This window comes from Emys orbicularis, chromosome 8 (genome assembly GCF_028017835.1).
Source record: "Emys orbicularis isolate rEmyOrb1 chromosome 8, rEmyOrb1.hap1, whole genome shotgun sequence".
NCBI classification, from domain to species: domain Eukaryota; kingdom Metazoa; phylum Chordata; order Testudines; family Emydidae; genus Emys; species Emys orbicularis.
In genome coordinates, this window is record NC_088690.1 from 60,708,701 (window position 1) to 60,732,626 (window position 23,926).

At 50.4% G+C, this 23,926-nt stretch overlaps 1 protein-coding gene across 1 annotated transcript in view; it reads left to right on the forward strand.

The window, feature by feature from the left end:
• Positions 1-18,938: 18,938 nt before the first annotated feature.
• Positions 18,939-23,926, forward strand: part of ASTN1 (astrotactin 1) — a 209,462-nt gene continuing 204,474 nt past the window's right edge. The window contains exon 1 of the mRNA XM_065409136.1: positions 18,939-19,224. Within this exon, the coding sequence (XP_065265208.1) occupies positions 18,939-19,224 (286 nt within the window). The remainder of the gene's footprint in view (positions 19,225-23,926) is intronic.

Below are 23,926 nucleotides of genomic sequence, written 5' to 3' on the forward strand. Positions count from 1 at the left end.
CTCCCTGTCCCTTGACTGCCCCCCTGGAACCCCCTACCCCTTCTCCAACCCCCCAGCCCCCTTACTGGGCCACTCAGACCAGCGTGTCTGGCTTCGCGCAGCGCCAGACACGCTGCTGCATACATGCTGCCGTGCTCCCCTGCGGAGCCACAGCCTCCTCCCCCCCAGCACCTGCCTTCCAGATTTGAACACCTCAAAATTCAGGAGTGCTCAAGCTCAGTTTGGGCAGCTGTTACTTCATTTCTGCCAAATCAAATATACTGATCCACTGTAACTTGCTGTAGAAAAAGTAGGATAAAATTGAGCAAGAAATGCTTCCCAGTGGTTATTAGGACTGGAATTGCTATTTTCAACAGCCATTGCCTTTTGTTTGTTTGTTTGTTTGTTTAAAAGGAAGACAGTGATATTGCATTGGCAAATTCCCCATAGAAAGAAAGAGTGGAACAAAAGAATAATAAAGGCACCTCAACTTTTCCTCATTTATGTAGGACAGTCTTATAATATGCATCCAGATATCCTCCAATCACACAAGCTGAAAATTGTTCCACTTTACTGCAGTTCTGTAAACATATGGGAACCAATCCTGTCTGTGTTCTGTGCACACCTAAAATTCCTGCTGAATGACCCGCCCTGGTAGCTAGTTACCAGTGACCCAGGGCTGCGGCGGAAGGAGGGTGCAGGGCGGGGGGGTGAGAGCCCAGGGCTGGGGCGGCAGGGGGGTGTGGGTAGGGGGGGAGACCCCAGGGTGGGAGGTGTGGGTGGTGGGGGAGAGCCCAGGGTTGGGGCAGCAGGGGGGTGCGGCGGGGAGCCCAGGGCTGGGACGGGGGGCAGCCAAATTTTTTTTTGCTTGGGGCGGCAAAAAACCTAGAGCCGGCCCTGCCTGGGCTCGCCCTCTTGCTAGCCCACAGAAGACTCCCACAGCAGGAGAGCTCAGTACAGCAACCCCCCATCCCCCTGATCCAGTCCCTGTGCTCTCACTCCAGCCCCCAATGCCCTGGCCTCTCTGATCCCCACAAACCCCCATTCAGCAGCTCAGTCTCCTTTGCCCGCTGCTCTGTTAGCCACCCCCCACCGGCTGCTGATCTCCTTCTCTATCACTCCAGCTGCTGCAGGCCCCATCTAGCTCTGTCTCTATCTGCTCAAGGCCCTGCCTCCATCTCCGCTCTCCTCTCCCAGTCCACCCGGTTCCCTGGATCGCTCTCCTTCTCCCTCCCTGTGCCTGACCCTGACATGCAGGATTAAGGGGCCAGATTTCCATGTACTCAGAGCCCCAGTTGGGCCCCAAAGAAAGGGCTCCATCCTGCCCGGTGCTGAGCCCTCTGGCTCCAATCCCGCACAGCACTTGAGCACACAGGAGTGGTGGCCGCTGGAGTCAATGGGACTTAAGCACATGCCCAAGAGACTTCCTGAATCAGGGCCCAAAAGCCTTGCTGCACTGGGGCTTGAGTGCTCAGCGCCTTTAGAGTTGCCGCCTGTCCAGGTTTTCCCATAATTGGCCCTTTTTCTAGGTAGCTGTCCTGGGAAATCTGTACGTCTTCCCGGGACACTAAATGCCCCAGCATTTGCCAATCACACCCCCTCTGGCTCTCATGGGAGAGGGAGCTCTGGCTCCAGAGTGTCTGGGAGCCCTGGGGATGGAGCGGCTCAGGAGCCGGGCAGGGAGCTTGGGGGGCCGGCAGTGCCTGGTCACTGCTGCACACGTACCGACTGCAGGGGTCACGCTGGGCAGAAGCAGAGTGGATCCAGCTGGCACTGCATACTGCTTGGTGAGGTTGGTGCCCAGGGCAGCCCCAGGAGCCCACAGGGGCTAGTGCCCTCTCCTGGGGCTGGGATGGGGAGATGGTGCCTTGTGTGGGGGGCCATCAGTACACAGGGGTGTATGTGGTGTGGGAGGCAGGCAGATGTCCTGGTTTTTTGTATCTCAGAGGCAGCAGCCCTATGTGTGGGATCAACCTCCCCACCCCACCCCATGGGATCCGGCTGCAAACAGCTGCTGCACTGCTGGAACTCATGAGGGCAGATCTCAGAGTAGGCCAATCACCTGATTGCCTCTCAGGGAAAAGAACTCTCCCCAGCCAGCATGTCCCAGGTGGAGGGGAGCGGCTCCCTGGCCTATGTCTCTAGGCTGCACTTGTACTCTGCCTTGAGACATGCCAGGCCTGGGTTCAGGGAACTCTCCCTGTGCTTGTCTCCTTTATGTGGCACAAGGTTTCCTTCCCACCCTGTGTCCTTTTTGCTGTTGGGCTTATATTCCTCCCCTTAATGAATCGCAAGACAGCACAGTTTATTGCTCTGCAGGTATCATATACATAATCTCCCAAGGAAGTGTCAAGGAATCATTGAACTCACTAGCTAATGGAAACCAAAAGCTTGGTAACTATGGGCCCAGGCCTTGCACAATGGGGAATTCATTGAGCCAGTAAGCGTTCTGCGGGTTATGCAGTTATCCCAGCATTCACACGTAGGCAACATGCTTCAGGAACTCGGCCTTCTGCTATGAACCTCGCAGCAATGTAATGTCTTATGTGCATGCCATGCCTTTCATCCCAATGCACTGTGGAAACTTAAAGGGGCCATATAATTGCGCCGTCTGGATATGTTTTACTTCCTCCTGTTACAAGTCATTCAGTCCCTTCTAACCTTATAATCTATGAATCTACATGTGACGTGGGAAGATGCTTTAATTCGAATTACAGAAAAATGGGTCGTTCTTTGTCTTTGTTTGCTTTGGGTATGGTTGATGTCTCAGCCAACATTCAAAAATCATGAATCATGGCCCCCAAAATCAAGAGAGTGGCTTAAAAATACTGAGATTTTATGTATATAAAGAGAGACTGAATTCTCCTTGTTTGGCATCTACTTTTTGAGCCTTTAGGGTTCACACTGTCAAGCTTTTCCTTGCCACCAGGAGGGCTAGAAATGTGGGGTGGGGGTTAATGAAATAGATTTGTTTTAAATGAATGAGATTGTTCAGGTAACCTCGGGAGTCCGGGAGATGGGGATTTAAGAAGAGTGCAGTAAAGCCTGTATAATCTGCTTCCCATTGTCTGTGTGGGTTTTTCTCACAGCCACAGGGAGGGGAAAACAGGATTGCAAAACCAGTCACTGGCAGGGGGCTCAGGGGCAGGGGCCGGCCTGAAACTGCTTTTAACCTGTGCTGCCTGGGTTTCTGATTGATTAGTGGCCATGTAAGCTGATCTACAGGGTCAGATTCCCCAGAGCTGGGGATTCACAGTTCCCTGCATTGGAGCCCCCTAGAGCCAAGAGGGTGGTTTAGAGGGCAGCTGGCAGGATTACTGCTTGCACTCTTATGGGACTCCCCCTGGGGGAGGCCAGTGTGAATTCCCATGGTGGCTACGTAGGTGTCCTGCTGGCAGAGGCTGTTGAGAGAAAACACTTGATTGGTGCGCTCCCTAAACAGGCCCTATGGCTTTGGGCGGTTCCTCTTTTTGGGGGCCACTGCTTGCCACCAATAGTCCCCGCAGTGCTTGGCACAACTGTACGCCTCCCACAACCTTCTCCCTTGGTGTATTTTCCACCCTCGGCTCCTCCTGCCAGGTCTGACACTGGCGGCAGCTGGCATAAAGCCAGTGTGAACCTAGCTGGTAGCCCGTGGGCAGGGATCATCTCAGTGAGTGGCATACTGCAGATGTCTAGCCGCACCCAGCATCCCCCCCCCCCCCCCCCGCCAGGCAGTTTGGGGCAGAGAGGAAGAATACAGTGCACACAAAGGAAATAGCAGGGGGAGTTGAGGGTGTGGGACTGGATTGCAGGACACTGAGATCAGTGACACCTCTGAAAGGCAGCATGGGGATCCCTCACCACCGCCACTGGTTCGGGCTGCAGTGTTATGCCTCATCTCTCCCTTTGGATGCTTGGATGAGTTCAGCTCGGAGTGAGAGGGAAGAGTGACACCTGCTGGTTCATCAGAACCACAGCAGGCGGCACCCTGGGCTTTTCCTAGGATTGCTCTCACCCAAGTGCTGGCCCAGCCTGACTCTACTACACTTGTGAGAGCTGACAGGATCACAGCACAAGGTGCTGTGTGGCTGCAGGCAATATAATGCTCCTTACAATGTGCCTGAATACATTTCCTGCTGCAGATGGTGCATGTTTCAGTTAGAAAAAGAGGCGAGAGGTGCAGCAGGTGACCCGCACAGATACAGCATGCTCAGGAGTTTAAGATCAGAATCTCCACTAACAGATGCTTCAGGGAGCTGGGTATTTTAGCTGTTAAAATCAAGGAGGGAGAAGTATCTTTTTGGGAAATCAACAGCATGGCTGAGATTTTTTAGAGCTGTTTAAGCTGAGCATGAGCATACTCAGGTCCCAGTGAAATTAGCCGCTCTGGCTCCAAGGTGGAGAGATGCGAAGTGCTATGCAAATTTGAGTGTGGGGGCGGTCTGAGCAAATATTTACCAAGAAGCCATTCTTTTCATGTTGGCCAATGCACATCAGCCAGGACCCCGGCAGGTGTGGGCCAGTGCATGTCAGTCAGGGGCTGGGCTGACTGGATTTGATCATTCAGTAGTGAAATCACTGGCAGACAGAGCGATTGCTGTTGCATTTAGGGTTTCATTAGAGGGATGTGTACTGTGATGCTTCTTACATCCTCCTGTCCCAGAATTTTGCATACAGCCCAGTACTCCGGTAATTTTCCAGTCTATCCCTGTATATTTTCTACAGACCATCAAATACCCAAGTACTTATCCTAGATCCTAGGATCAGTCCAGCTTCCCAATTTCCCAGGACTCTGCATCCTACTAGCCTAGCATTTCTCTTGGATCCCAGCATTCTTCTATGTACAAGTACCCTAGAATTGTCCTTACATCTCGAAATCTTTCCCAGGTCCTTTTCTACATCCCCACCATCCTTCCCGTGTCCTTGTGCCCTATACCTCCCCTACATCCCAATGTGCTTTTTGTACCCCAGTACTCTTCCTTTATCCCCCTACCCAAATACCTTTCCTCCTTCCCAGGCTCCTTTCACTGTTGCTATCCTCTTCCTCTCTATAGATGGTTCCCCTCATCAGCACCGCATGTGAATGCCCAACGAATGGTAAGGAATGACTCCTCCCTGCGATGTAGGGAAGTGTGATTATCCCCATGGAACAGATGAGGAAGCAGAGCCATAGAGAGCCCACGACCCAGATCCTCAAAAGGTATTTATGTTCCTATCTTCTACTGATTCCAATAGACATTAGGAGCCTAAATATCTTTGAGGATCTGGGCCTATGGGAGTCATGCCGCCTTTCACAAAGGGAGACTGGCAGAGCCAGGAATTGAACCCACAGGCCCATCTGTACCTCAGTTTGCTGTTGTCCTCCCAACTGGCCACTATTTCTGCAGTGGAACAATTGCTACCCGACCAAGTTCCCTTTCCAGGGCCCAGCAGTGATGTGAAGCCAGAATGTCTATGGTATGAAGGTGGGTGACTTCCTACGTTAGTTCCCTTTTTACTACGACAATATGAAAGTTTCCAGGCCAGCCTTTTTCGCTCCACTCTCTGCACTGCTGCCTCCTATCCCAGCAGGGCTGAAACTATCAGCTCAAGCAATGCACCAGCACCAACCTGCTGTTCAACAACAACGCTTAGGGGGGGGAAAGCACTGAATCTCCAAAAGATTTCAGACAGGAAAAGCAGGGGGGAAGCATGCAGACAGCAGAAAGTGCCCAGGCAGCTGTCTCCGCTCTCCCTGGGGGCTCCTCTATGTAGGCTGGCGAGGTACAGGGCACTACAGCGTCTCCCGAGCCCTCCCCGATGAGTCCTCTGCACCCAGGGAGAGGAAGGAGTTGGATGACGCAGGGACAGCGCCCCATAAACAACTTGTTTTGAAGCCAGGAGGAGGGTTATTCATAGGATGGTCTTAAATGCAGGGCCAGAGGATGGCAGCTAGTTCTAACACAAGAGGCTGAAATTCTGAATGCCAAGTGGAATAGGATCGCCCGAGTACGCCCTGTTCTCCCCCTCCCCCCCACTTGTCTGTGCCAAACTACCCCGCTATTCAGAACAAGCTGCACTCCAGCCGAACAGAACATGTTACACTGACTGCTCATACTCAAACACTTCCTGGCAACAGTGTGTGCACATATCACCCCCCTTACACACGCACATAAACACACACGCTGATTTCCTCACACCCACCCACCCAATCCCTGTACAGCACACATAACAACATAGGATTTCTGACTGCACTAATGAACAGTCATCTGCAGCACAACTGTGGCTTCGGGACACCCCTGTGTTATTATCCAGGTGACAGTCTCTCACTGCTAAGATGCCATGTTGGGAACACAGAGAAACAGCAGATTTTTTAAAAAAGAACAAAATAGGCAACTACGTACTACAAGGAAACCCCATTGCAGGGTTCTGTCATGCTCTGCTCTCCTGAGCCACAGTGTCTCCAGAACCCCCACTTGATGCAGTATGCTTGAATTAGGTGGTTGCTTATCTCTCTCTGTTAAAAGAGACAGCCAGACATGTTCACGTTAAGTTATCAGACGGAATACACACCGCAGATTGTACAGCACATGTGCACACAGTTTAAGACCTGCTTTATCTAATGTGGGTATTCGTAGGGCACCAATCCCTGTAGTATCTAAGGTACAACAGCCATTCCTTAGCTGCCAAATGCATTAATCCCTGTTATAACCTCCCCCCCTGTGCACCACTCCAAGTGTCAGAAGCCCAAGCACAGTACGTACCTCTATGGTCAGATCACAGAACTCTTTTCTGGCAGGTTAATCCATTTTCTAGTTTCTGTTTGGACTGCATGTACATACTGTAGGTCAGCGGTTCTCAACCTTTCCCATACTGGCACCTCTCTCCCATCTACCTGGGATCTAGCCAGGGCCATGCTGTTAATTAGCAATGGGGAAAGGGCAGCGATGGTCATGACCGCTGGGTTGCGAGCCCCTGCTCTAGGTAAGTAAGCAATGGATACAGTATTGTCTGCTGAAAAGTGAGCTGGAGGGTGGGAGAAGCAGCTCACAAGTTCATGCAGTTGTAGGGTGGGAGCATTTAATGTTTTAGTGGCTAGAACAAGGCAAATCTAATCTGCTGGTGACATATAATGTGATATATACAGATGGTGAATAAAGGCATATTCATATAGACAGTAGAGATGGAATTAGGTCATCTTGCCCATTCGCTGGCTGTTTCAGGACTGTTCAGCAGCATATTTTCCAATGCCATTGCTAGTCCAGTTTTAAACAACTCAAGCCAGGGATCTGCCTCTTCTTCCCTTAGGAGACTATCCCAATGCTTAACAGAGCTCAGCATTAGCACATTTTCCCCCTGTGTGTGGCATCTCTACATGGTAAGTCACGTATCTATATGTGCCTAGGTGAATACACTGTATACAAGGCAGCTCCGCATACTCGACATAAGCATAACCAATCCTGCTTCCATCAGGTAGGAAAAGAGCGAGCGGTGCCTGCAATGAGAACAGCCCCGTTACAGCTGCTGCTGCGAGGGAGAGGAACTTTCAAGACTTACCCCAGGCAATAGGAATGTGGGTCAAGAAGGCAAACCAGGGACGCCAGCCGCTGTGAAGCCGGAGTGGTAACTCCGGTGCGAGCACTCCGCTAGGATCCGGTACGGGAAAGCCCCGCGGCGCTGTCCCGAAGCCCTTCCAGCCGGGCAGGCCTGCAGCCAACTCCCTTAGCACCCCCGGGGGGAGTTTTCAGAGCGGTCCAGGCAAAGATCCTCCGTTACCTGCGCTCCCTTGGCTCCTCGCAGGAGCCTGCCCTTCGGGGAGGACGCTGCCCATCATCCTCGGTGGCAACTTTCCAAAGTCTTGCTGGCGGGGCTCGCTCGTATTTCGGGGGCCCGGCGGGGCGCGGAGACACCCCCCTTATCGCACCCTTCCCGGCCCTCGCTGCTGCGCGGCTCCGCTGCTCTGCCCGTCCAGCGGCTCAGTCCCCACCATGGCTGATGCACCAGCCCTTGCACATTAGGAGGCCGGGTCCCACGCTGCTGCGCACAGGCGAACTCCAGGCTCCAGCTCTAGCGCGCTCGCCCAGCGCCCGGCGAGGCGCGGGCACTGCCAGGGTGGCGCTCGCCACGTGCCATGCTGGCCTCTCTAGGGCGGGGGCAGATCCGCCGGGCCAGGCCGGGGGCTGCTGCAGGCGGCGCCTCTCTCGGGACTGCGTGCACCGTGCGCGGGCGAGCGCAGCCCTGCGCTGCTGCTGGCGCCCACCTCGCCACTGTCACCTGCGCGCTGCTCCGGCGCTGGAGGGGCCCCGAGATAACCGCGCCGCCCGCCCCGCACACTCCCCCGCCCGCCCGCATGCAGGCGGGCAGCCAATGGGAGCCTCGGCCATAGTGCCTGCGCTCCCGGATTGGCCCGGCCGCCGGGGGGGGGGGGCGGCTCTGGGCCCCCCCGGTTCAGGGCCAGTGGCCAGGGACAGGCTGGGCGAGCCCTGCTGGGCTGCAGCGCTGACCTGGGGCTCTGCTGGGGGAAGGCTGGACACGGGGCGGGGGGCTGCTCCTTAAATCCGAGCCACTGGTGCCCAGATGCCTGGCGCTGGGGCTCAGAGGGGGGCGAGCTCGCCTGGCCCCGGGGGGAGGGTGGGGGCTGTGGCTGGCTGCTGCATCCCCACCTAGTCCGGCTCCTGAAAGGTTGAAAGGGATTGAGCCTTGGAAAGGAGCCCGGCGCCGAGGACGGGGCGCGGGGGGAGCAGTGATACAGCAGCTAGACACAGCCTTGCAGACAGGAAGCGAGGAGGAGCTGGGGGTGGGGGGGAGGGAAGGAGGCTACTGCTCCAGATTAGATTCCCAATTCCAGATGGCAACAGACAGAGGGACATACCGACACCCCCTCACGACAGGCTACCAAATTAAGCTTGGGGAAGTGGGGTGGGAGGAAGAAACTGCGCTGAGTTTCTCAAATATTGGACTGATCCTTATAGGTGCTGGAACGGGGGGATGCTACCGCACTCCCTGGCTTGAAGTGGTTTCCAGCATACACAGGGTTTACAGTTTGGTTCAATGGCTCTCATCAGCACCCCCACTATACTAATTGTTCCAGCCCCCCTGCTGATCCTGAGAGTTGCTAGACATCCCACCCCAGCTGCCCCTGAGGCCACCCGCTCAGCACTTGTCAGGATCAGGCTCCTAAATGTCTTTTGAAGAACAAAATGCAAAACATGAGCTAAAGAGAGCCCTGCCTTGTTTCTGTGAAAAAGGTCCTGCTGCTGGGAACTCAGCGAGGGGAGAGGGGTGGGGAAACAGGCAGGGTGGAAAGTGAAGGGGGGAAGATGGATGGAGGGAGGGAGGAAGAGCAAGACTTTGACCATGGGGGATTTATTTCTCCAGTGGAAATGCAAAGAAATGGAAACTTTCCAGGGGGTAGCCTCAGCACAGTGGCAGATAAAGTGGAACAGAGCCAAAGGGAGTGGGGGGTAGGCATGGGCCTGTTGCAGAGAGGACAGGACTATGTCTGTTTGTACAGATCTGGGGAGCCGTCCCTCTCCCCTTCCTGCCTAGCACAAGCACAGCCCAGGACTGACAGGAAGGGAGGTGGGGATGGAGTGTGTTCCATTTCGCAAGCAGACTTTCAGAGATTATGTTGTGAAGTGACTGGAAGCAGGAAGGATTCAGAGATTTAGGGAACGTCAGGGAATTAGACATTGGGATTAGCCAAAGGGCTCACGGGAGCCAGATGTTCTGTATGAAACTTAGTTTGCAGTTCTCCCCGCTCTCCAGGCTTCCATTCCACTTTCTGCCCCTGAACTGACATTGGGACAGATCCTGTTGCCCTCAAGAAGCCAAAACTCCCTGTCCACTGCTCTCTCATAAAACATCAAGTCAAGTTCAAGGGCTCGGCCCGTCTCTTTAGGGCAGTCAATGGCCTGGGCCCAGAATATCGAAACGATTAGCTAGAGACCCGGGAGAAGGACCGTGGTCAACAACGCTGCTGCTCAGGCCCAGTGGAACTTTCTGCCATAAGGATAAAGCTCCTCTGTGCAGAGAAGGCAGAGCTTTCTTAGGGGCTGGTCTGAGAGTGGGAATGAATTTCCTAGGAGCTAAGGGCCATCACAAATCTCCCTTCCTCTCGCTCCAAGTGGGGCTTCTTTGGCCTGCTTTCTCTAATAAACATACAGTAGACTATATGCTAAAATCTCACTCCACCACATGCACAATTCTCCCCCTGGGGAGGGGCTGAGAAAGAGAACAAATCACACATGACTGGTGTTAGTCATGTTGCTTAATGCATGGCTGGAAGATGCTCAGGTACTAGGGTGGTGAGGACAATATATGAACCTATACTGGCTGGAATAGAAGCTAATTGGATCCTTATGCAGTGCAGGTCAAATTCCTATGAGGCCAATGTGCATTGCCTCCCCCATTTGCATCTAGGTCTGCTTAGGAAAGGCTGAGTAAATGGATTCCATGAGCCATTGCTCACTGGAATTGCCAGACCAGGTCAGACCCCTGGTCCCTCTAGTCCGGTGTCCTCTCTCCAACACTGGACAACACCAGCTGCTTCAGAAGAACCCTGCAGCAGACAGTTCTGGGATATGCTGCCCCCAGGGAAAGTTTCCTCCTCACCACAACAGCTAGAGGTTGACTTATTCTGTGGGGCCGGTGGGTTTCTATCCTTTTCAAGGCTCTTGGTTTTTTTTAATCCTTACTATTATAAATCTGTTATTCGTATAAACATCCAGTCCTTTTAGAGTCCTGCTTCATTTTTGGTCTCAGTAATATCTTGCGGCAATGGGTTCCACTGGATAATTTTGAATTTTGTGACATAGTATTTCCTTTTACCAGTGTAAAATGTGCTGCCTCTCCCTGTAACTGAATGTCTCCTTGTTCTTCTTGTACTCTTGCTATAGAGGCCAACGGAGCAACAAATGTCTAACACTTCTAGGCAGCATGCTTATCTCCTCACCCCTGATCCTTCCCACCATTGTCTGCCTGGAAGCCATGGGTTATTTCTATTGTATAGCAAAGCCGCCCAGTGAGAGGAGACCCTACCAAATCCCTAGAAGTGAATCAATGCATCCACTAACCCAGGATCCCACAGACAAGGCTGCTCACTGAACTGTGATTTGATGAAATCCCTTCTTGCTAGCATGCCCAAGGCTATACCAGCTTCCTCATAGCAAAACTGTAGCACAGAACAGACAAAGCTTGAACCACATTCTTAGAGCAAATGCAACTGAGCCAATAATCTGCCAACTGAAACAAGGTGAAAGTCACTCTAGCTCTCCTGACAGCAGCTTATATAGATGAAATTGAGTTATAGCTCAGTGGTTTCAGCATTGTACTGCTTAAACCCAGGGTTGTGAGTTCAATCCTTGAAGGGGCCATTTAGGGAACTGGGGTATTGGTCCTTCTTTGAGCAGGGGGTTGGCGTGGATGACCTCCAACCCAGATATTCTATGTATCTAGAGAAGAAGGCTAGAAAGAAACATTGTCCATTTTGCTGGATCCTTTATTGTTGGTTGTGGCCAAAGCCATCTTTAAATAATGCTAATTGCACTGCTGTTGCATAGCACTGACTCCAGACAGGTGTTTCCCCTCGTTTGGCTGCCAAATAAAGCACATGGCAGAGCTGGCAACAGGCTACAGAAGGTGGGCGGCTGCTTACTAATTGAGCATCTTCCATTTTCCAGAGAGTGACTGGCTGTTAGCCTGAAGGAGGCAGCTCCATTGCCTTCATTAACATTAATGGGAACTGGGCACCTCTGTCTCCTTTGAAAATCCCAGACTGTGAGCTCTTGAGCAGGGGCTCTGCACATTGTCCTGTTAAGTGGTTGGCTACATGGTGCATAGTGCCATAGCACGATGCAAATAACGAGTCACAGGATAATGTCAAGACCAACCATTCATCCTGTTCAGCATGCCATGACTATGGGATATTGATGGAGGGACACAAGGAAAATAATAGAACAGGACATTTGAAATCATATGGGATGAGTGAACATCCTTCTTCTTGGGTGTCCTTCAATTGGTCCTGGCTTCACACCTTCTTTCATAACATGCCTTATTGGAACAATCTCCTGCCTCCCATCTCCCATGTCCCCTTCTTTACATCCTTCTTTAGTGAAGTTCCCTACCTGGATTACCTTATTGGTGGTATCTCCACACTGCGAGGGGAGTCGTCATGTCTCAATGAGTGGACATTGGCCTGGGACTCAGGAGACTTGATTTCTATTTCTGGCTGTGCCACTGGCCTACTGTATGAATGTGGGCAAATCATGTCCCCGCTCTGTGCCTCGGTTTCCCCATCTGATAATGCTACTCACCTTACCCTGTAAAGACTCTAAGATCTCTCAATGAAACATGACATAAGAACAAATTATTGTTATTGTGTACAGAGATCTCCCAGCCAGAATGACCAGAGGCCACAACGTGCTTGTTCTGTCCTGCGACTGGTTTAGTTTCTAGTGGAGAAGCACCTTTGGGACAGAGACACGGCTATTTATTTGACAGCTTTTACTTGTGGTGCAGCATCTTGGTGGCAAGAGTCACTTTAGAAGCTCCCTGGAGAATACATTGTGCCATATGAATAGCGAATTGGTTCACAAAACTATGGTAATGGAGAAACATATGCTCCCAAAGGGACAATTCCAGCCTTCAATCTCACAGACTTTAAGGCCAGAAGGGACCATTGTGATCATCTAGTCTAACTTCCTGCACATTGCAGGCCACAGAACCTCATCCACCCTCTCCTGTAATAGACCCAGAACCTCTGGCTGAGTTACTGAAGTTCTCAAACCATGATTGAAAGACTTCAAATTACAGAGAATCCACTATTTACTCTAGTTCAAACCAGGAAGTGACCCGTGACCCGTGACCCATGCTGCGGAGGAAGGCAAAAAATACCCCAGGGTCTCTGCCTCTCTGCCAATCTGATCGGGGGGGGGGGGGGAATTCCTTCCCAACCCCAAATATGGCAATCAGCTAGACCCTGAGCATGATGGCAAGACCCACCAGTCACACACCTGGGAAAGAATTCACTGTAGTTACTCAGAGCCCTCCCCATCTAGTGCCCCATCACTGGCCAGTGGGGATATTTGCTGCTAGCAGTCACAGATGGGCCATGCCATTATAGGCAGTCTCATCATACCATCCTCTCCATACGCTTATTAAACTCAGTCTTGAAGCCAGTTAGGTTTTTTGCCCCACTGCTCCCCTTGGAAGGTTGTTCCAGAACTTCATTCCTCTGATGGTTAGAAACCATCTAATTTCAAGCCTAAACTTGTTGCTGGCCATTGGCGTTTAACTTAAATAACTCCTCTTCCCTCCCTGGTATTTGTCCCTCTGATGTATTTTTAGACAGCAATCATCTCTCCCCTCAGCCTTCTTCTGGTTTGGCTAAACTAGCCAAGCTCTTTGAGTCTGCTCTCATAAGGTAGGTTTTCTATTCCTCAGATCATCCTAGTAGCCCTTCTCTGCACCTGTTCCAGTTTGAATTCATCTTTCTGAAACACGGGAGACCAGAATTGCACACAATATTCTCCTGTTGCAATGAACAAACCGAACTTGCTTGCTCTTGTCCATACTTAAACATAATTGCTCTGGGTCTCATCCTCAGCTGGGGGAAATTGCTCCCTGGGGAGCCCTAGCAATTTATGCCAGCTGAGGATCTGGCTCCTTTTATACCATAGAATATCAGGGTTGGAAGGGACCTCAGGAGGTCATCTAGTCCAGCCCGCTGCTCAAAGCAGGACCAATCCCCAGACAGATTTTTGCCCCAGATCCCTAAATTGCACCCTCAAGGATTGAGCTCACAAGCCTGGGTTTAGCAGGCCAATGCTCAAACCACTGAGCTATCCCTCCCCACACTGTGCTCTCATTTACCCCTTAGTAACCCCCACTAACTTCCTAGCCCCCGATAAATAAATAAATAGGCCACGTCAAACAAAAGCAATCAACAACATCACTGAAAAATCCCAACTGGAAATAAGGTAACATTTTAACAGTGAGGCTAATTAACCATCAGAACAATTTACCAAGGGCTGTGGTGGTGGATTCTCCATCACTGACAACTTTTAAATTAAGATTGGATGGTTTCAAAAAGATCTGCTCTAGGAACCATTTTGGGGAAGTCCTCTGGCCTGTGTTATACAGGAGGCCATACTAGATGATCGCAGTGGTCCCAGCTTGCCTTGGAACCTATGATTAAGACAATAGGCTAAATTTTCCCAATTACAATTCTTTAACCCCGCCCAGTTATGGTTGTGTTAGCATCACATGCACAAAAGTTACAGATGCAAAGGCTTGTTTTGGTTATTGTTTAAAAAATTAATCCTTGTAAATATATACCGTTGATTTCACTTAAATGATTAATGAGGTTGGCAAGGCAGATGCCAAATGTCTAAAGTTTCTAGCAGTCAGCACTGGGAGTTACACAGGCATAACGGATGCAGGATTTGCTGTTATGTTCATTGTTTTATTCATTTGTATTTATTATTCATGTCATTATACAAAGGGTACTGCTCTAGTCTTTAGCTGTGTTGTTACATATTAAAGGGACGCCACCAACTTGAAATTTAATCCATTTTAAAACGTGAGTTAAATGCAATTTCATAGGCCACATGTCCCCCTCAACCGCCTGCCAATTTTTGTGGTTTTAGAATCACATTCCTCTTTTGAAAGAATGGTTTTCTCTTCCCTCTTGCTGTGTAGAAGAACCACACAAACAATGGAGGAATCTTTGGTCTTGATCCTACAAGCACTCATGTACTTAGGCCTTGTCTACACTAGAAAGTTGTACTATTTTAACTTTACCAGCACAGTTAAAGTGATAGGAATCCCCTGGTGTGGATGCAGTTACATCAGTATAAACTTGCTTTATACCGGCATACTAGTCCCATGTGGAAAAGGGAATAACCATATGGGCATAAGGTGCCTTTATACCAGAATAAATGCCTCTACACTAGGGCTTGTATGATTTTGCTACAAAAAAAACAAAACAAAAACAAATCATAGCCCTAGCCAACATAATTATATCTTTCAAGTGTAAACCAGGCCTTACTTCATTTACATTCCCGTCAATGGGATGGGACCACTCACCTGGTTCATGTTACGCACGCGTGTAAGAGTTTGCAGGATCGAGACGTAACGGAATATAGAGGGGAAACAGGGAAGGTGACTATGCACAAAACACAGTCAAATGTGCAATAAGAAATTGAAAAAAATAGAATTTCCCCCCTCTCCAATCTCACACAGTTATAGTCAGCGCAGATGTTGTTTCTACTAGAGCTAGTTCCAAAAAAAGGGGAGAAAAATCACAACCATTTTCCCAAAATGTTTCCTTTTTTCTAAATTCAAAATTTTGAACAATTAAAAAAATAATTGACCAGCTTTATAGCCAGTTGAAAAACAAAGGGTGGGTGGAATGTTGCAAAAAATTCATCAGCAATGTCCCTGTTTATTTTTTTATTATTTTGAAATTTCATCAAAATTAAAACCAAAACATGTGACTAGCTCTGATATCAATCAATTTCAGACCGAGATGTGGGGGTGAAATGCTAGTCCCATTGAAGGCAATGTGAGTTTTCCCTTTGAGCCCAGGTTTTTTAGGTTGATGGTGCCTAACATCACATTTCTCTCTGGAAATCTTTTCCCCGCTGCTGTATTGTTATGGGTAGGATTATTATAAATAATGAAAGAGATTAGAGAAGAATGTTATATTCAGTTGTTCACTTTGTGTGCTTGGCAGAAGTTTGGCATTGTCTGCTATCTTTTCCCTAAAGTTACCCACCTTTGCTACTGCAAGTTTAGCTCCACTGTAGATAGCAGCTGTGGGAAAACTAGTTAAGAGCAGGCATTGGCAGCTCCAAGTGTTTTAAACTGGGTAGATCTGCTCTGAGCAGGATTAGATGGCAAAGTTTTTAAAACATTAGCAAACTTTTTGGAGCCCAATCTACACGAGGGCAGTGCTTTCTCTTCTCTTCTCATACCGCCCTCACCACTAGTGCTTAATTTGTGCCAGGACTGAGCCTGGCACCTCTGGGCTTGCTGCATCAGTTATGAAAGTACACCTCTACCCCGATATAACACAACCCGATATAACACGAATTCAGCTATAACGCGGTAAAGCAGTGCTCCGGGGGGGGGGGGGGGCTGCACGCTCCGGCGGATTAAAGCAAGTTCAATATAACGCGGTTTCACCTATAACATGGTAAGATTTTTTGGCTCCCGAGGACAGCGTTATATCGGGATAGAGGTGTAATACAAGTGCTTGAGCCCGGCACTTAATTGCTTAAGCCCCAGCACCTCTTTCATAGCAAATTAAGCTCTGTTCCTCACCATTGTATCTGAGTGCCTTCCAGCTGGGCGTGAAGCGCCATGACTAACATCTGTCATGTGTGGTTCATTCTATTTAAGCGTACACTGACTGCTCTGTGATCATACCAGAGGAGGCAGGTTGAAGAAGTGAGACTTGCACTAGGAGCGGATGGTGAGGAGGTCTGTGATGGTCCGTAACTGCTGGGGGCATTCCTTCCAGGGTCTCAGACCAGCCCCCAAGAAAGATCTGTCTCCTGCACAGCTGAGCTTTACCTTAGTGGTAGAGAGTTCCCTGGTGTCAGAGGAGTGGAGCTGTCTTCATCCTGGAGCTTTAGGCTCTTTTAGATATGATGGGCCCAAGCCACTGAGCACCTGGAAGATAAAGTACCTAGACTGTGAGTTCTTTGGAGGCGGGGACTGTCTTTTTGTTCTGTTTGTACAGCACATAGTACAACGAGGTCCTGGGCCATGAGGCTCTGACATCCTACAGTAATACACATAATCAAAAATTAATCACTAAGACCTTGAGCTTGACTCACTCTTCTCTGGGAAGCCAGTGTAGAGAGCAGAGGACAGGTCTGATGTGCTTGCAATAGGCGGTGCTGCTGAAGAGATGGGCGGCAGCGATTGGTACTATCTGGAGTTTCCAAAGTGCTGAAGGCTTCATGCCTGGGTATATTGCACTGCTTAGCCAGTTTTAGCAATGGTGGGAAATCTGATGGTCAGTTTCACCATTCCCCCTCTATTGTTAGTTTTCATTTCCCTACTGTCTTCCACACAGCCCCAGGGAGAGAACAAACGCTTAACAATAGAACATCTGGTTGTTAAACCACCAATGTTGGAGACTTGGAAGCAGGTGAACCTTCTGAAACTACTGTGAACTCATTTTTAAAAACTGATCGGACTTTGAGGTGGCAGTATCCCTTTACACTCCCCCCTCCTCCCCGCCCATATAAAGAAATGTTCAAACATAGCATTGCTAGTAACTTCCTTTTGTGATTCTTTGTTTGTGATGTAAATCGTTTGCAAGCAGAGGATAATGGCCACCAGATCTGATCCGTGTGGAACAGAGGAATGTTTAGGGGTAACAGTTTCAAATGCTCCTAAGTGACATTAGAAGCTAAGCCCCATTTTCAAAAGTGACTTAGGCTCAGGTCCTCAGAGGTATTTAGGCTCCTAACTTCCATAGATTCCAAGGCCAGAAGGGACCACTGTGATCATCTACTCTGACCTCCTGCATAATTAGGTGCCAACTGGCTTAGGTGTCTCTGAAAATCCCACTAGGTGCCTATTTTAAGGTGCCTACATACTTTTAAAAATCTATCCCTAATAGCCAATGGCCCAGGTCCTCAAAAGTGTTTAGATGTCTCACTTCTTGAAATTGATGGCAGTTAGATGCCGTAAATACCTTTGAGGATCTGGGCATAAGTCACTTTTGAAAATGGGTTTTAGGCTCCCTAGTCATGGAGGTGCTTTTGAAAATGTTACCCTGGTTCTAAGATGAGGAACAGCTCCCTGGTAAGGATGTAATGAGGGACAGTCGACTTTGAGAGGTATGCTGCTTAGTTAAGGCATCAGGGAATATCTATCTGGATGCCTGCAGTTTGAATACACGCACTACAAAACACAGTTGCATACCAAAAATATCCCTTGCTTAAGAGTATTCTTTTAACAGCTGATTGCTAAAATAGGGTTAGCATCCCAAGCTCTAGAGGAAATAAGGGCCCGCTCCAGTTTCCATTGAAGGGAATGGGAATCTGTCCATTGATTTGAGTGGGAGTTGGATCAGCCCCGAAATGCTTTACAGAGCTTTTGTAAAGATTAGTTAACAGCTTATTATGGCATTCTACCCTTGGTGTGGCTGGGGCTGACTTATTTCACCCATATGATTCTTTCACACCATGTTGAGCCAAACTCTGCATTGCCCTGCCCGACTCTGCTGATTGCAAAGCGTGTAAGGCAGCTGGCAATATTCCTTTTGAGATGTGAACTGCAATGATCTGGAGATGGGCTGATGGGCAGAAACTTCCCACATTTGGCGTGCACTCTGCCAGTCTCCTGCCCTGCTTCAGTGAAACTGCCACCGCATTTGTTGTTATGGTTGCAAACATTATTTTTATACCCCTCAACCAGAAACCAACCTGGAGCTGCACTTCTGGGTGTGTGTGACTGGGTGTGTGTGCAGGTGATCTAGCAAATTAGGAGAGGGTGAGAGAAAAGCAGAGACGCTGGAAATTTTTGCACTGGATATCATAATCCAGAATTAAAAGCCTCTGCTCTCAGCTCTGAGGCTGTGCTTTAAGGCACTGCTCGGTTGCCCCCTCTGGAGAGTGCAGGGGTGGGGGTCAGATCTTTGCATTTGCAAAGTGTAATTGGGGGGGGGGGGGGAATGAAAGCAACCGCCAACATTGCAAAGCAGGTGGATAGCAGCGCGTGAGCGAGCGCTGGGGAGAGGATGCACAGGAGGAGAAAGGCAGCAGCGCTGGCAGCCGGCTCGGAGGCACAGCTGCTTCTGTGAAATCCACCGCACTCCTCCCCGTGCATGCAGCCTGCGAACAAAGGAACCCAGCGGCGGGGGGTGCATCCGAGCCGGAGCCTTGCCCTGCAAGCTGCATCTCAGCCCCGCCGAGCAGGGCTCTTCCCCCCGCCCCCTCTCAGCGCTGGGAAGGAAGGGAAGGCGGATCGGGCTCAAGATGGCTTTAGCCCGGCTCTGCGCCCTGCTTGCCTGCTGCTGCTGGCTCCCGGCTGCCGCTGCCGGGGCCGCGGAGGCGGACGGGGACCCGTCCAAGGAGCTGGAGTGCAAGCTCAAGAGCATCACGGTGTCGGCGCTGCCCTTCCTGCGGGAGAACGACCTGAGCATCATGCACAGCCCCTCGGCCTCGGAGCCCAAGCTGCTCTTCTCGGTGCGCAACGACTTCCCCGGGGAGATGGTGGTGGTGGATGATTTGGAGAACACCGAGCTGCCCTACTTTGTGCTGGGTGAGTACTGGGGCTGCCAGCGGCCCCCCCCCCCCATAGCGACAGGCAGGGCCCCTCCTGCATGCAGCAGCCACGCACCCTGCACCCCCAGATAGTGACAGGCAGGGCCCCTGCTGCACGCAGCAGCCATGCACCCCCACATGGCCACATGCACAGCCCCTCCTGCACGCAGCAGCCATGCACCTGGTCTGGACAGCAGGCAGCACCCCCAAATAGCCACATGGGCAGCACCCATGCATCCTGTGCCTCCAGAGGGCCACATGCACGGCCTTTCCTGCACAAAGCTGTCATGCACCCCTAGCCAGCAGGCTGCACCCCCACAGCCACGTGCACATCCTCTTGTATCCAGCAGCCATGCATCCTGCAGCCCCACATGGACATCCCTTCTGGCATGCAGCCATGCATCCAGCCTGCACCCCCAAATGGCCACATCCATGTGACCTCTTGCATGTGTCATTCATATTAATTCAGCCAAAAGCTTCACCCACACTGCTACTCCTCCACATTGTACCATGCAGGCTATTGTGCCCTCTGAATAACACTCCTCTTCCTCCAGGTAGCTACATTCAGGTTAGAGTGGTTTCTATTATATATTCAACTAACCAGATTCATTCCTCTTGTAACATGGTGGAAAAGTATCCACAGGCACCTCATTTCCCATCAAGGTTTTTGTCTCTGTGTTCTCTTTGCACCCAAATACTGTGTATGCACATGCGCAGCCCTCATGCAAGACTCCCATATCCATCCACACGGTTGCATGCTCTCTATTCCATATCCGTGCTCTGGCCAAAGAGTTCTATGCACTTTACCTACTACAAGCGGAATTCATCTGTCAATATCTATTGATTTCCAGGGGCCTAATGCTGGTCTTGTTTATACACTGGTGTATAACCTGTATCTCCATTGACTCCAATGGATTTACTCCTGATTTATGCTGGTGGGAGATATGACTTAGGCCTTGGCTTTGAATATCCTATGTGTGCTTCCTGCCATGCTAATGCAACCACTTACACTTTACTTCCTGCATGCCAGGCCGAATTTGCCTGTCCATGTAATCTGTTTCATTCGCTTTATGAAACCCCTCCAGAATGCCCCAATCCCATCACCTCCTGCATGTAAAACTCACCCACCCAGTACAACTATGGTATCATCTTTATTACAGGCATCAGATTCCAGACATCTACATGTCCCTTGCCTCCTGCCTGCAAAACTCACCCATCCATCAAAACTTCAGTATCAGCTTTGTCACATGCTCCCACTCGCACCTTGCCTCCTGCATGCAAAATACACCCAGCCTGCAAAACAGCGGCATCATCTTTCTGACACCTGCGTCCAAGCAGCCACCCACAGCTCCCCTTCCTTATGTCCAATGATGCTACAGCATGGTGTGTATCGCCCCTCCCCCATGTATCTATCACCTTCCAAAACAGAGGTGCATGGATGTACATTTTTGCATATGTTTTGTCTGCCACTCCAGAGTTCTCTATCCTCTTTAATAGCCTTCCCCAGTCCAGAAAAAATATGGCCACACACATGCTGCATGCAGGATTAGTATATTGATCCAGCTTGGCTGTGTCCTTCTCATTACAGTCTTTCTCTCCACACCTAGGAGATCCATTTCTTGCATGCAGAACTCCTCCATCCAGCCCAGCTGCTGAAGCCATGTAGGGGGAAGAGAATGGGTGGGAGGGGTTGGTGGGCAGAAGAATACACTCCTGTAGATTTGACACTGGTTGCAGTGTTCTTTGATGATGGAGATGGGATGAATGTGAGTGGCAATTCGTAATCCTTGAGGTCTGGGGAGATGCCTGTTATGTGGGGATACAGTGCAGCCCCACAGCACTCATTAGTGGAGTTCTGGCCCATCTGGTGCTGAAATGGAAGCACCGGGGTAATTCCTGTTTTGTATAATGTTTCTGAATACAGCGTTAGGCCGCTGAGGTTGCTCAATGGTGCCTTTGTAAAGATGTGTTACTATGCAGGTGATGCATTTGGAGCTATGGAATGTGTGTGCCAGGGGCTGGGGGAGGCTGGATCTGTGTCATGCACACGGTGAGCATGCCCAGTGCATTGTGCTGGAAATGCTGTATGCACAGGAAGCCTGGGAGAGCGGGATGTCAAATGTCAATGTGGCCACCCCGCCCCCGTTTCAACACCCAAAAGCCTTTCCTATAGGCTGGAATCTACCACGCAGGATCTTGTGTGCACGGCCCAAGCACAGAAACCAGCAGCTGTGCACTGGGCACCTCCGTGCAATGCTGCTGCCGGCTGCAGAAAGACCTAATGGGGTTGCCATGGCAACTTGCAGCAGCAGCCACCGCCTGTGCTAGCTGGGCAAGCAATCACATGGGGCCAAGTCCACCCTTGGTGTAACTCAGTGAGGTTACACCAGGGGAAACTGCTATGGGCAGTTGTTGTCAGCACCTTATGGCTTCTCCTCCGGCCTCCCGTTCGCACATACTGACACGCAGGTTCATCGGGATCTGCCATTCTCTATCCTGGGAGGGGGTGTGTGTGTGTCCCGCGGAATCTTGAAATCGACCGTAGTCCTGCAGGGTGTTTAGTGCATATGCCAAACCTCTGCAGGGGCTCTGGAACAATTTATGTAGTGTGGGTGCTGAGAGCCACTGAACCAAACTGTAAACCCTGTATGTGATGGAAACCACTTCAGTTCCAGCACCTAGGAGCCTTTGTGAAATCGGGAGCCACACGAACAGGTTGATGTGTAGCCATTGTGCCTTGGTGTTTGTTTACTGTAGGCCTGAAGGACTCCCGTCAGGGATCAGGGCCCTTCTGAGCAAGGCACGGGATATGCAGTCACTGCCCCAGAGAACTTGCAGACTCCAATTCTGACAATAGATGGCAGATGAATGAACAGGGCTGGGAGAGCAAAGTAACAGAAGAGAGAGGTGCATCTGCCTATGACAGGACTCCCAGGGGTCTCAGTAGCCACACGTAGTCACTGGCCTTGCCAAGGCATCCAAGCAGAGGTAGGTTTTAAAGAGGGATTGAAGAGAGAGTAAGGGGGAGGCTTTGCGAATTGTGGCCTGCAGGGCGTTCGTTCCCATGTGTGGAGGGAGGCATGAGAGAAAGCGTGGGGGCGTCTGTGAGGAAATCAAGCGAGTGGGCAGTCGAGGCTGGCGTTGGCAGAGTGATTGGGGAGGGAGGGGTCAGCGTTGCCCTAAGAAATCAGATCCCCAGATGGTGAGCGTTGGGTTAGAAGGCAATGGCGCGACATGGTGAGGTGCTGGCCCTAGATTTGAAAGTTAGGGTGGGGCTCAATGGTGGAGGGCCTTGAAGGCAGAGGCCAGAAGGAGCTTTTTCTTCATGTGGTTTCCTCTTCCATGCTGCAATGCCTCTTGGCTAGAAGGAGGAGATCATCCCGATGTAACTCCGGCCCCTCCGGCAGTTTGACCCATCCAGGCATGGGTTGCTTCGTAGACACTGCTCTGTGCTGCCCTGTGTTTGTTTTAGACAGTAAGCTCTGTGTTTTCTGCTGTGTCTGTACAGTGCTGAGCACGTTAGCAGTGCTCAATAAATCACCACCACCCCCATTATTGTGTCTGCAGAGTAATGGCAATGTTGCCTCCTGGTGGCTTCATAGGGGTGAGTCAAGGCTCGGCCCCTTGGAAAATCAGCCTCCTTTCAGCTGTTTCAAATTGATTACCCCAAAATGGTGTCCCTCAAAATCAAGGCCTACTTTTGAACATTCTGGCCTAAGTTTCTTGGGGGTAGGCTACCCCCCATTCCACCAGTTCCCTTCTGGGGTATCAGTAAGTGGCAGAAAAGGGCCTGAGAAGATAGTGTTTGCAAGGGTCTGTCTACTGTAGATTTGTGCTCAGGAGTTAACAGCAAGAACTGGGTGAAACTCAATGGCCTGTGTATGCATGAGGTTCCGCTGGATGATCACAGTGATGTCTTCAGGCCTTAAAATTGAGGCCTTTCTGAATCATGGGATAGGATTAGTAAATCTCACCTTGGTTGAGTAGACTGGGCAGCTAAATGGCAATGGCACCATTCTTGGCCTGAAACATACCTATTCGGGGTCGTGAGTGTGATGTAGGAAGAGTGGTACCTCTCTGGTAATGTGACTTATTGGGTTGTGTTTACATGAGCTTTCACTCTTTCCTACTGGAATGTTGACAGCTCTTCTTATAATGTACCAGGATTGAACATGACACTAGCCTGAGCTTTGCTACTTGCCTTATTCTATCTTCTGCCAAGTGCCAAAAATGCACTTCTAGACCAAGGGGTGGTTGACCCCATCCAAGCTTTCAAATATGCTGAACTCTTAGAGGCTGGCTGCTAAGATCATGTTGAAGTGGGGTGGGAAGGAAGATGGTAATCAGATTGATGTGATTTTAAGGTCAAGTATGTCATGGGCTCTAGGGTTAGGAACACTTCGGAGGACAGAAGGACTTTAGGAGCCATGGACTTCTCCAAGCCCTGGTCTTGCACCAGTAATCAGAAGGGGAAAAAATATTAACCTTTGGTACCACATGCACAATAGTGTGAAGATAATCTTGTGAGCAGTGAAGCAGGGCGGGAGTTGGCTGCATCATTGGTGGCTGGGTTCATATTCAAAACTGGGATGACTGCAACATATGACATATGGAGGCTGGGGGCTTTTGCCACAATCATCATGAAATCCCTGTCATTGGAACTGTTCTGGGTGGGGAATAATATGGTGAATGGGGCTTGG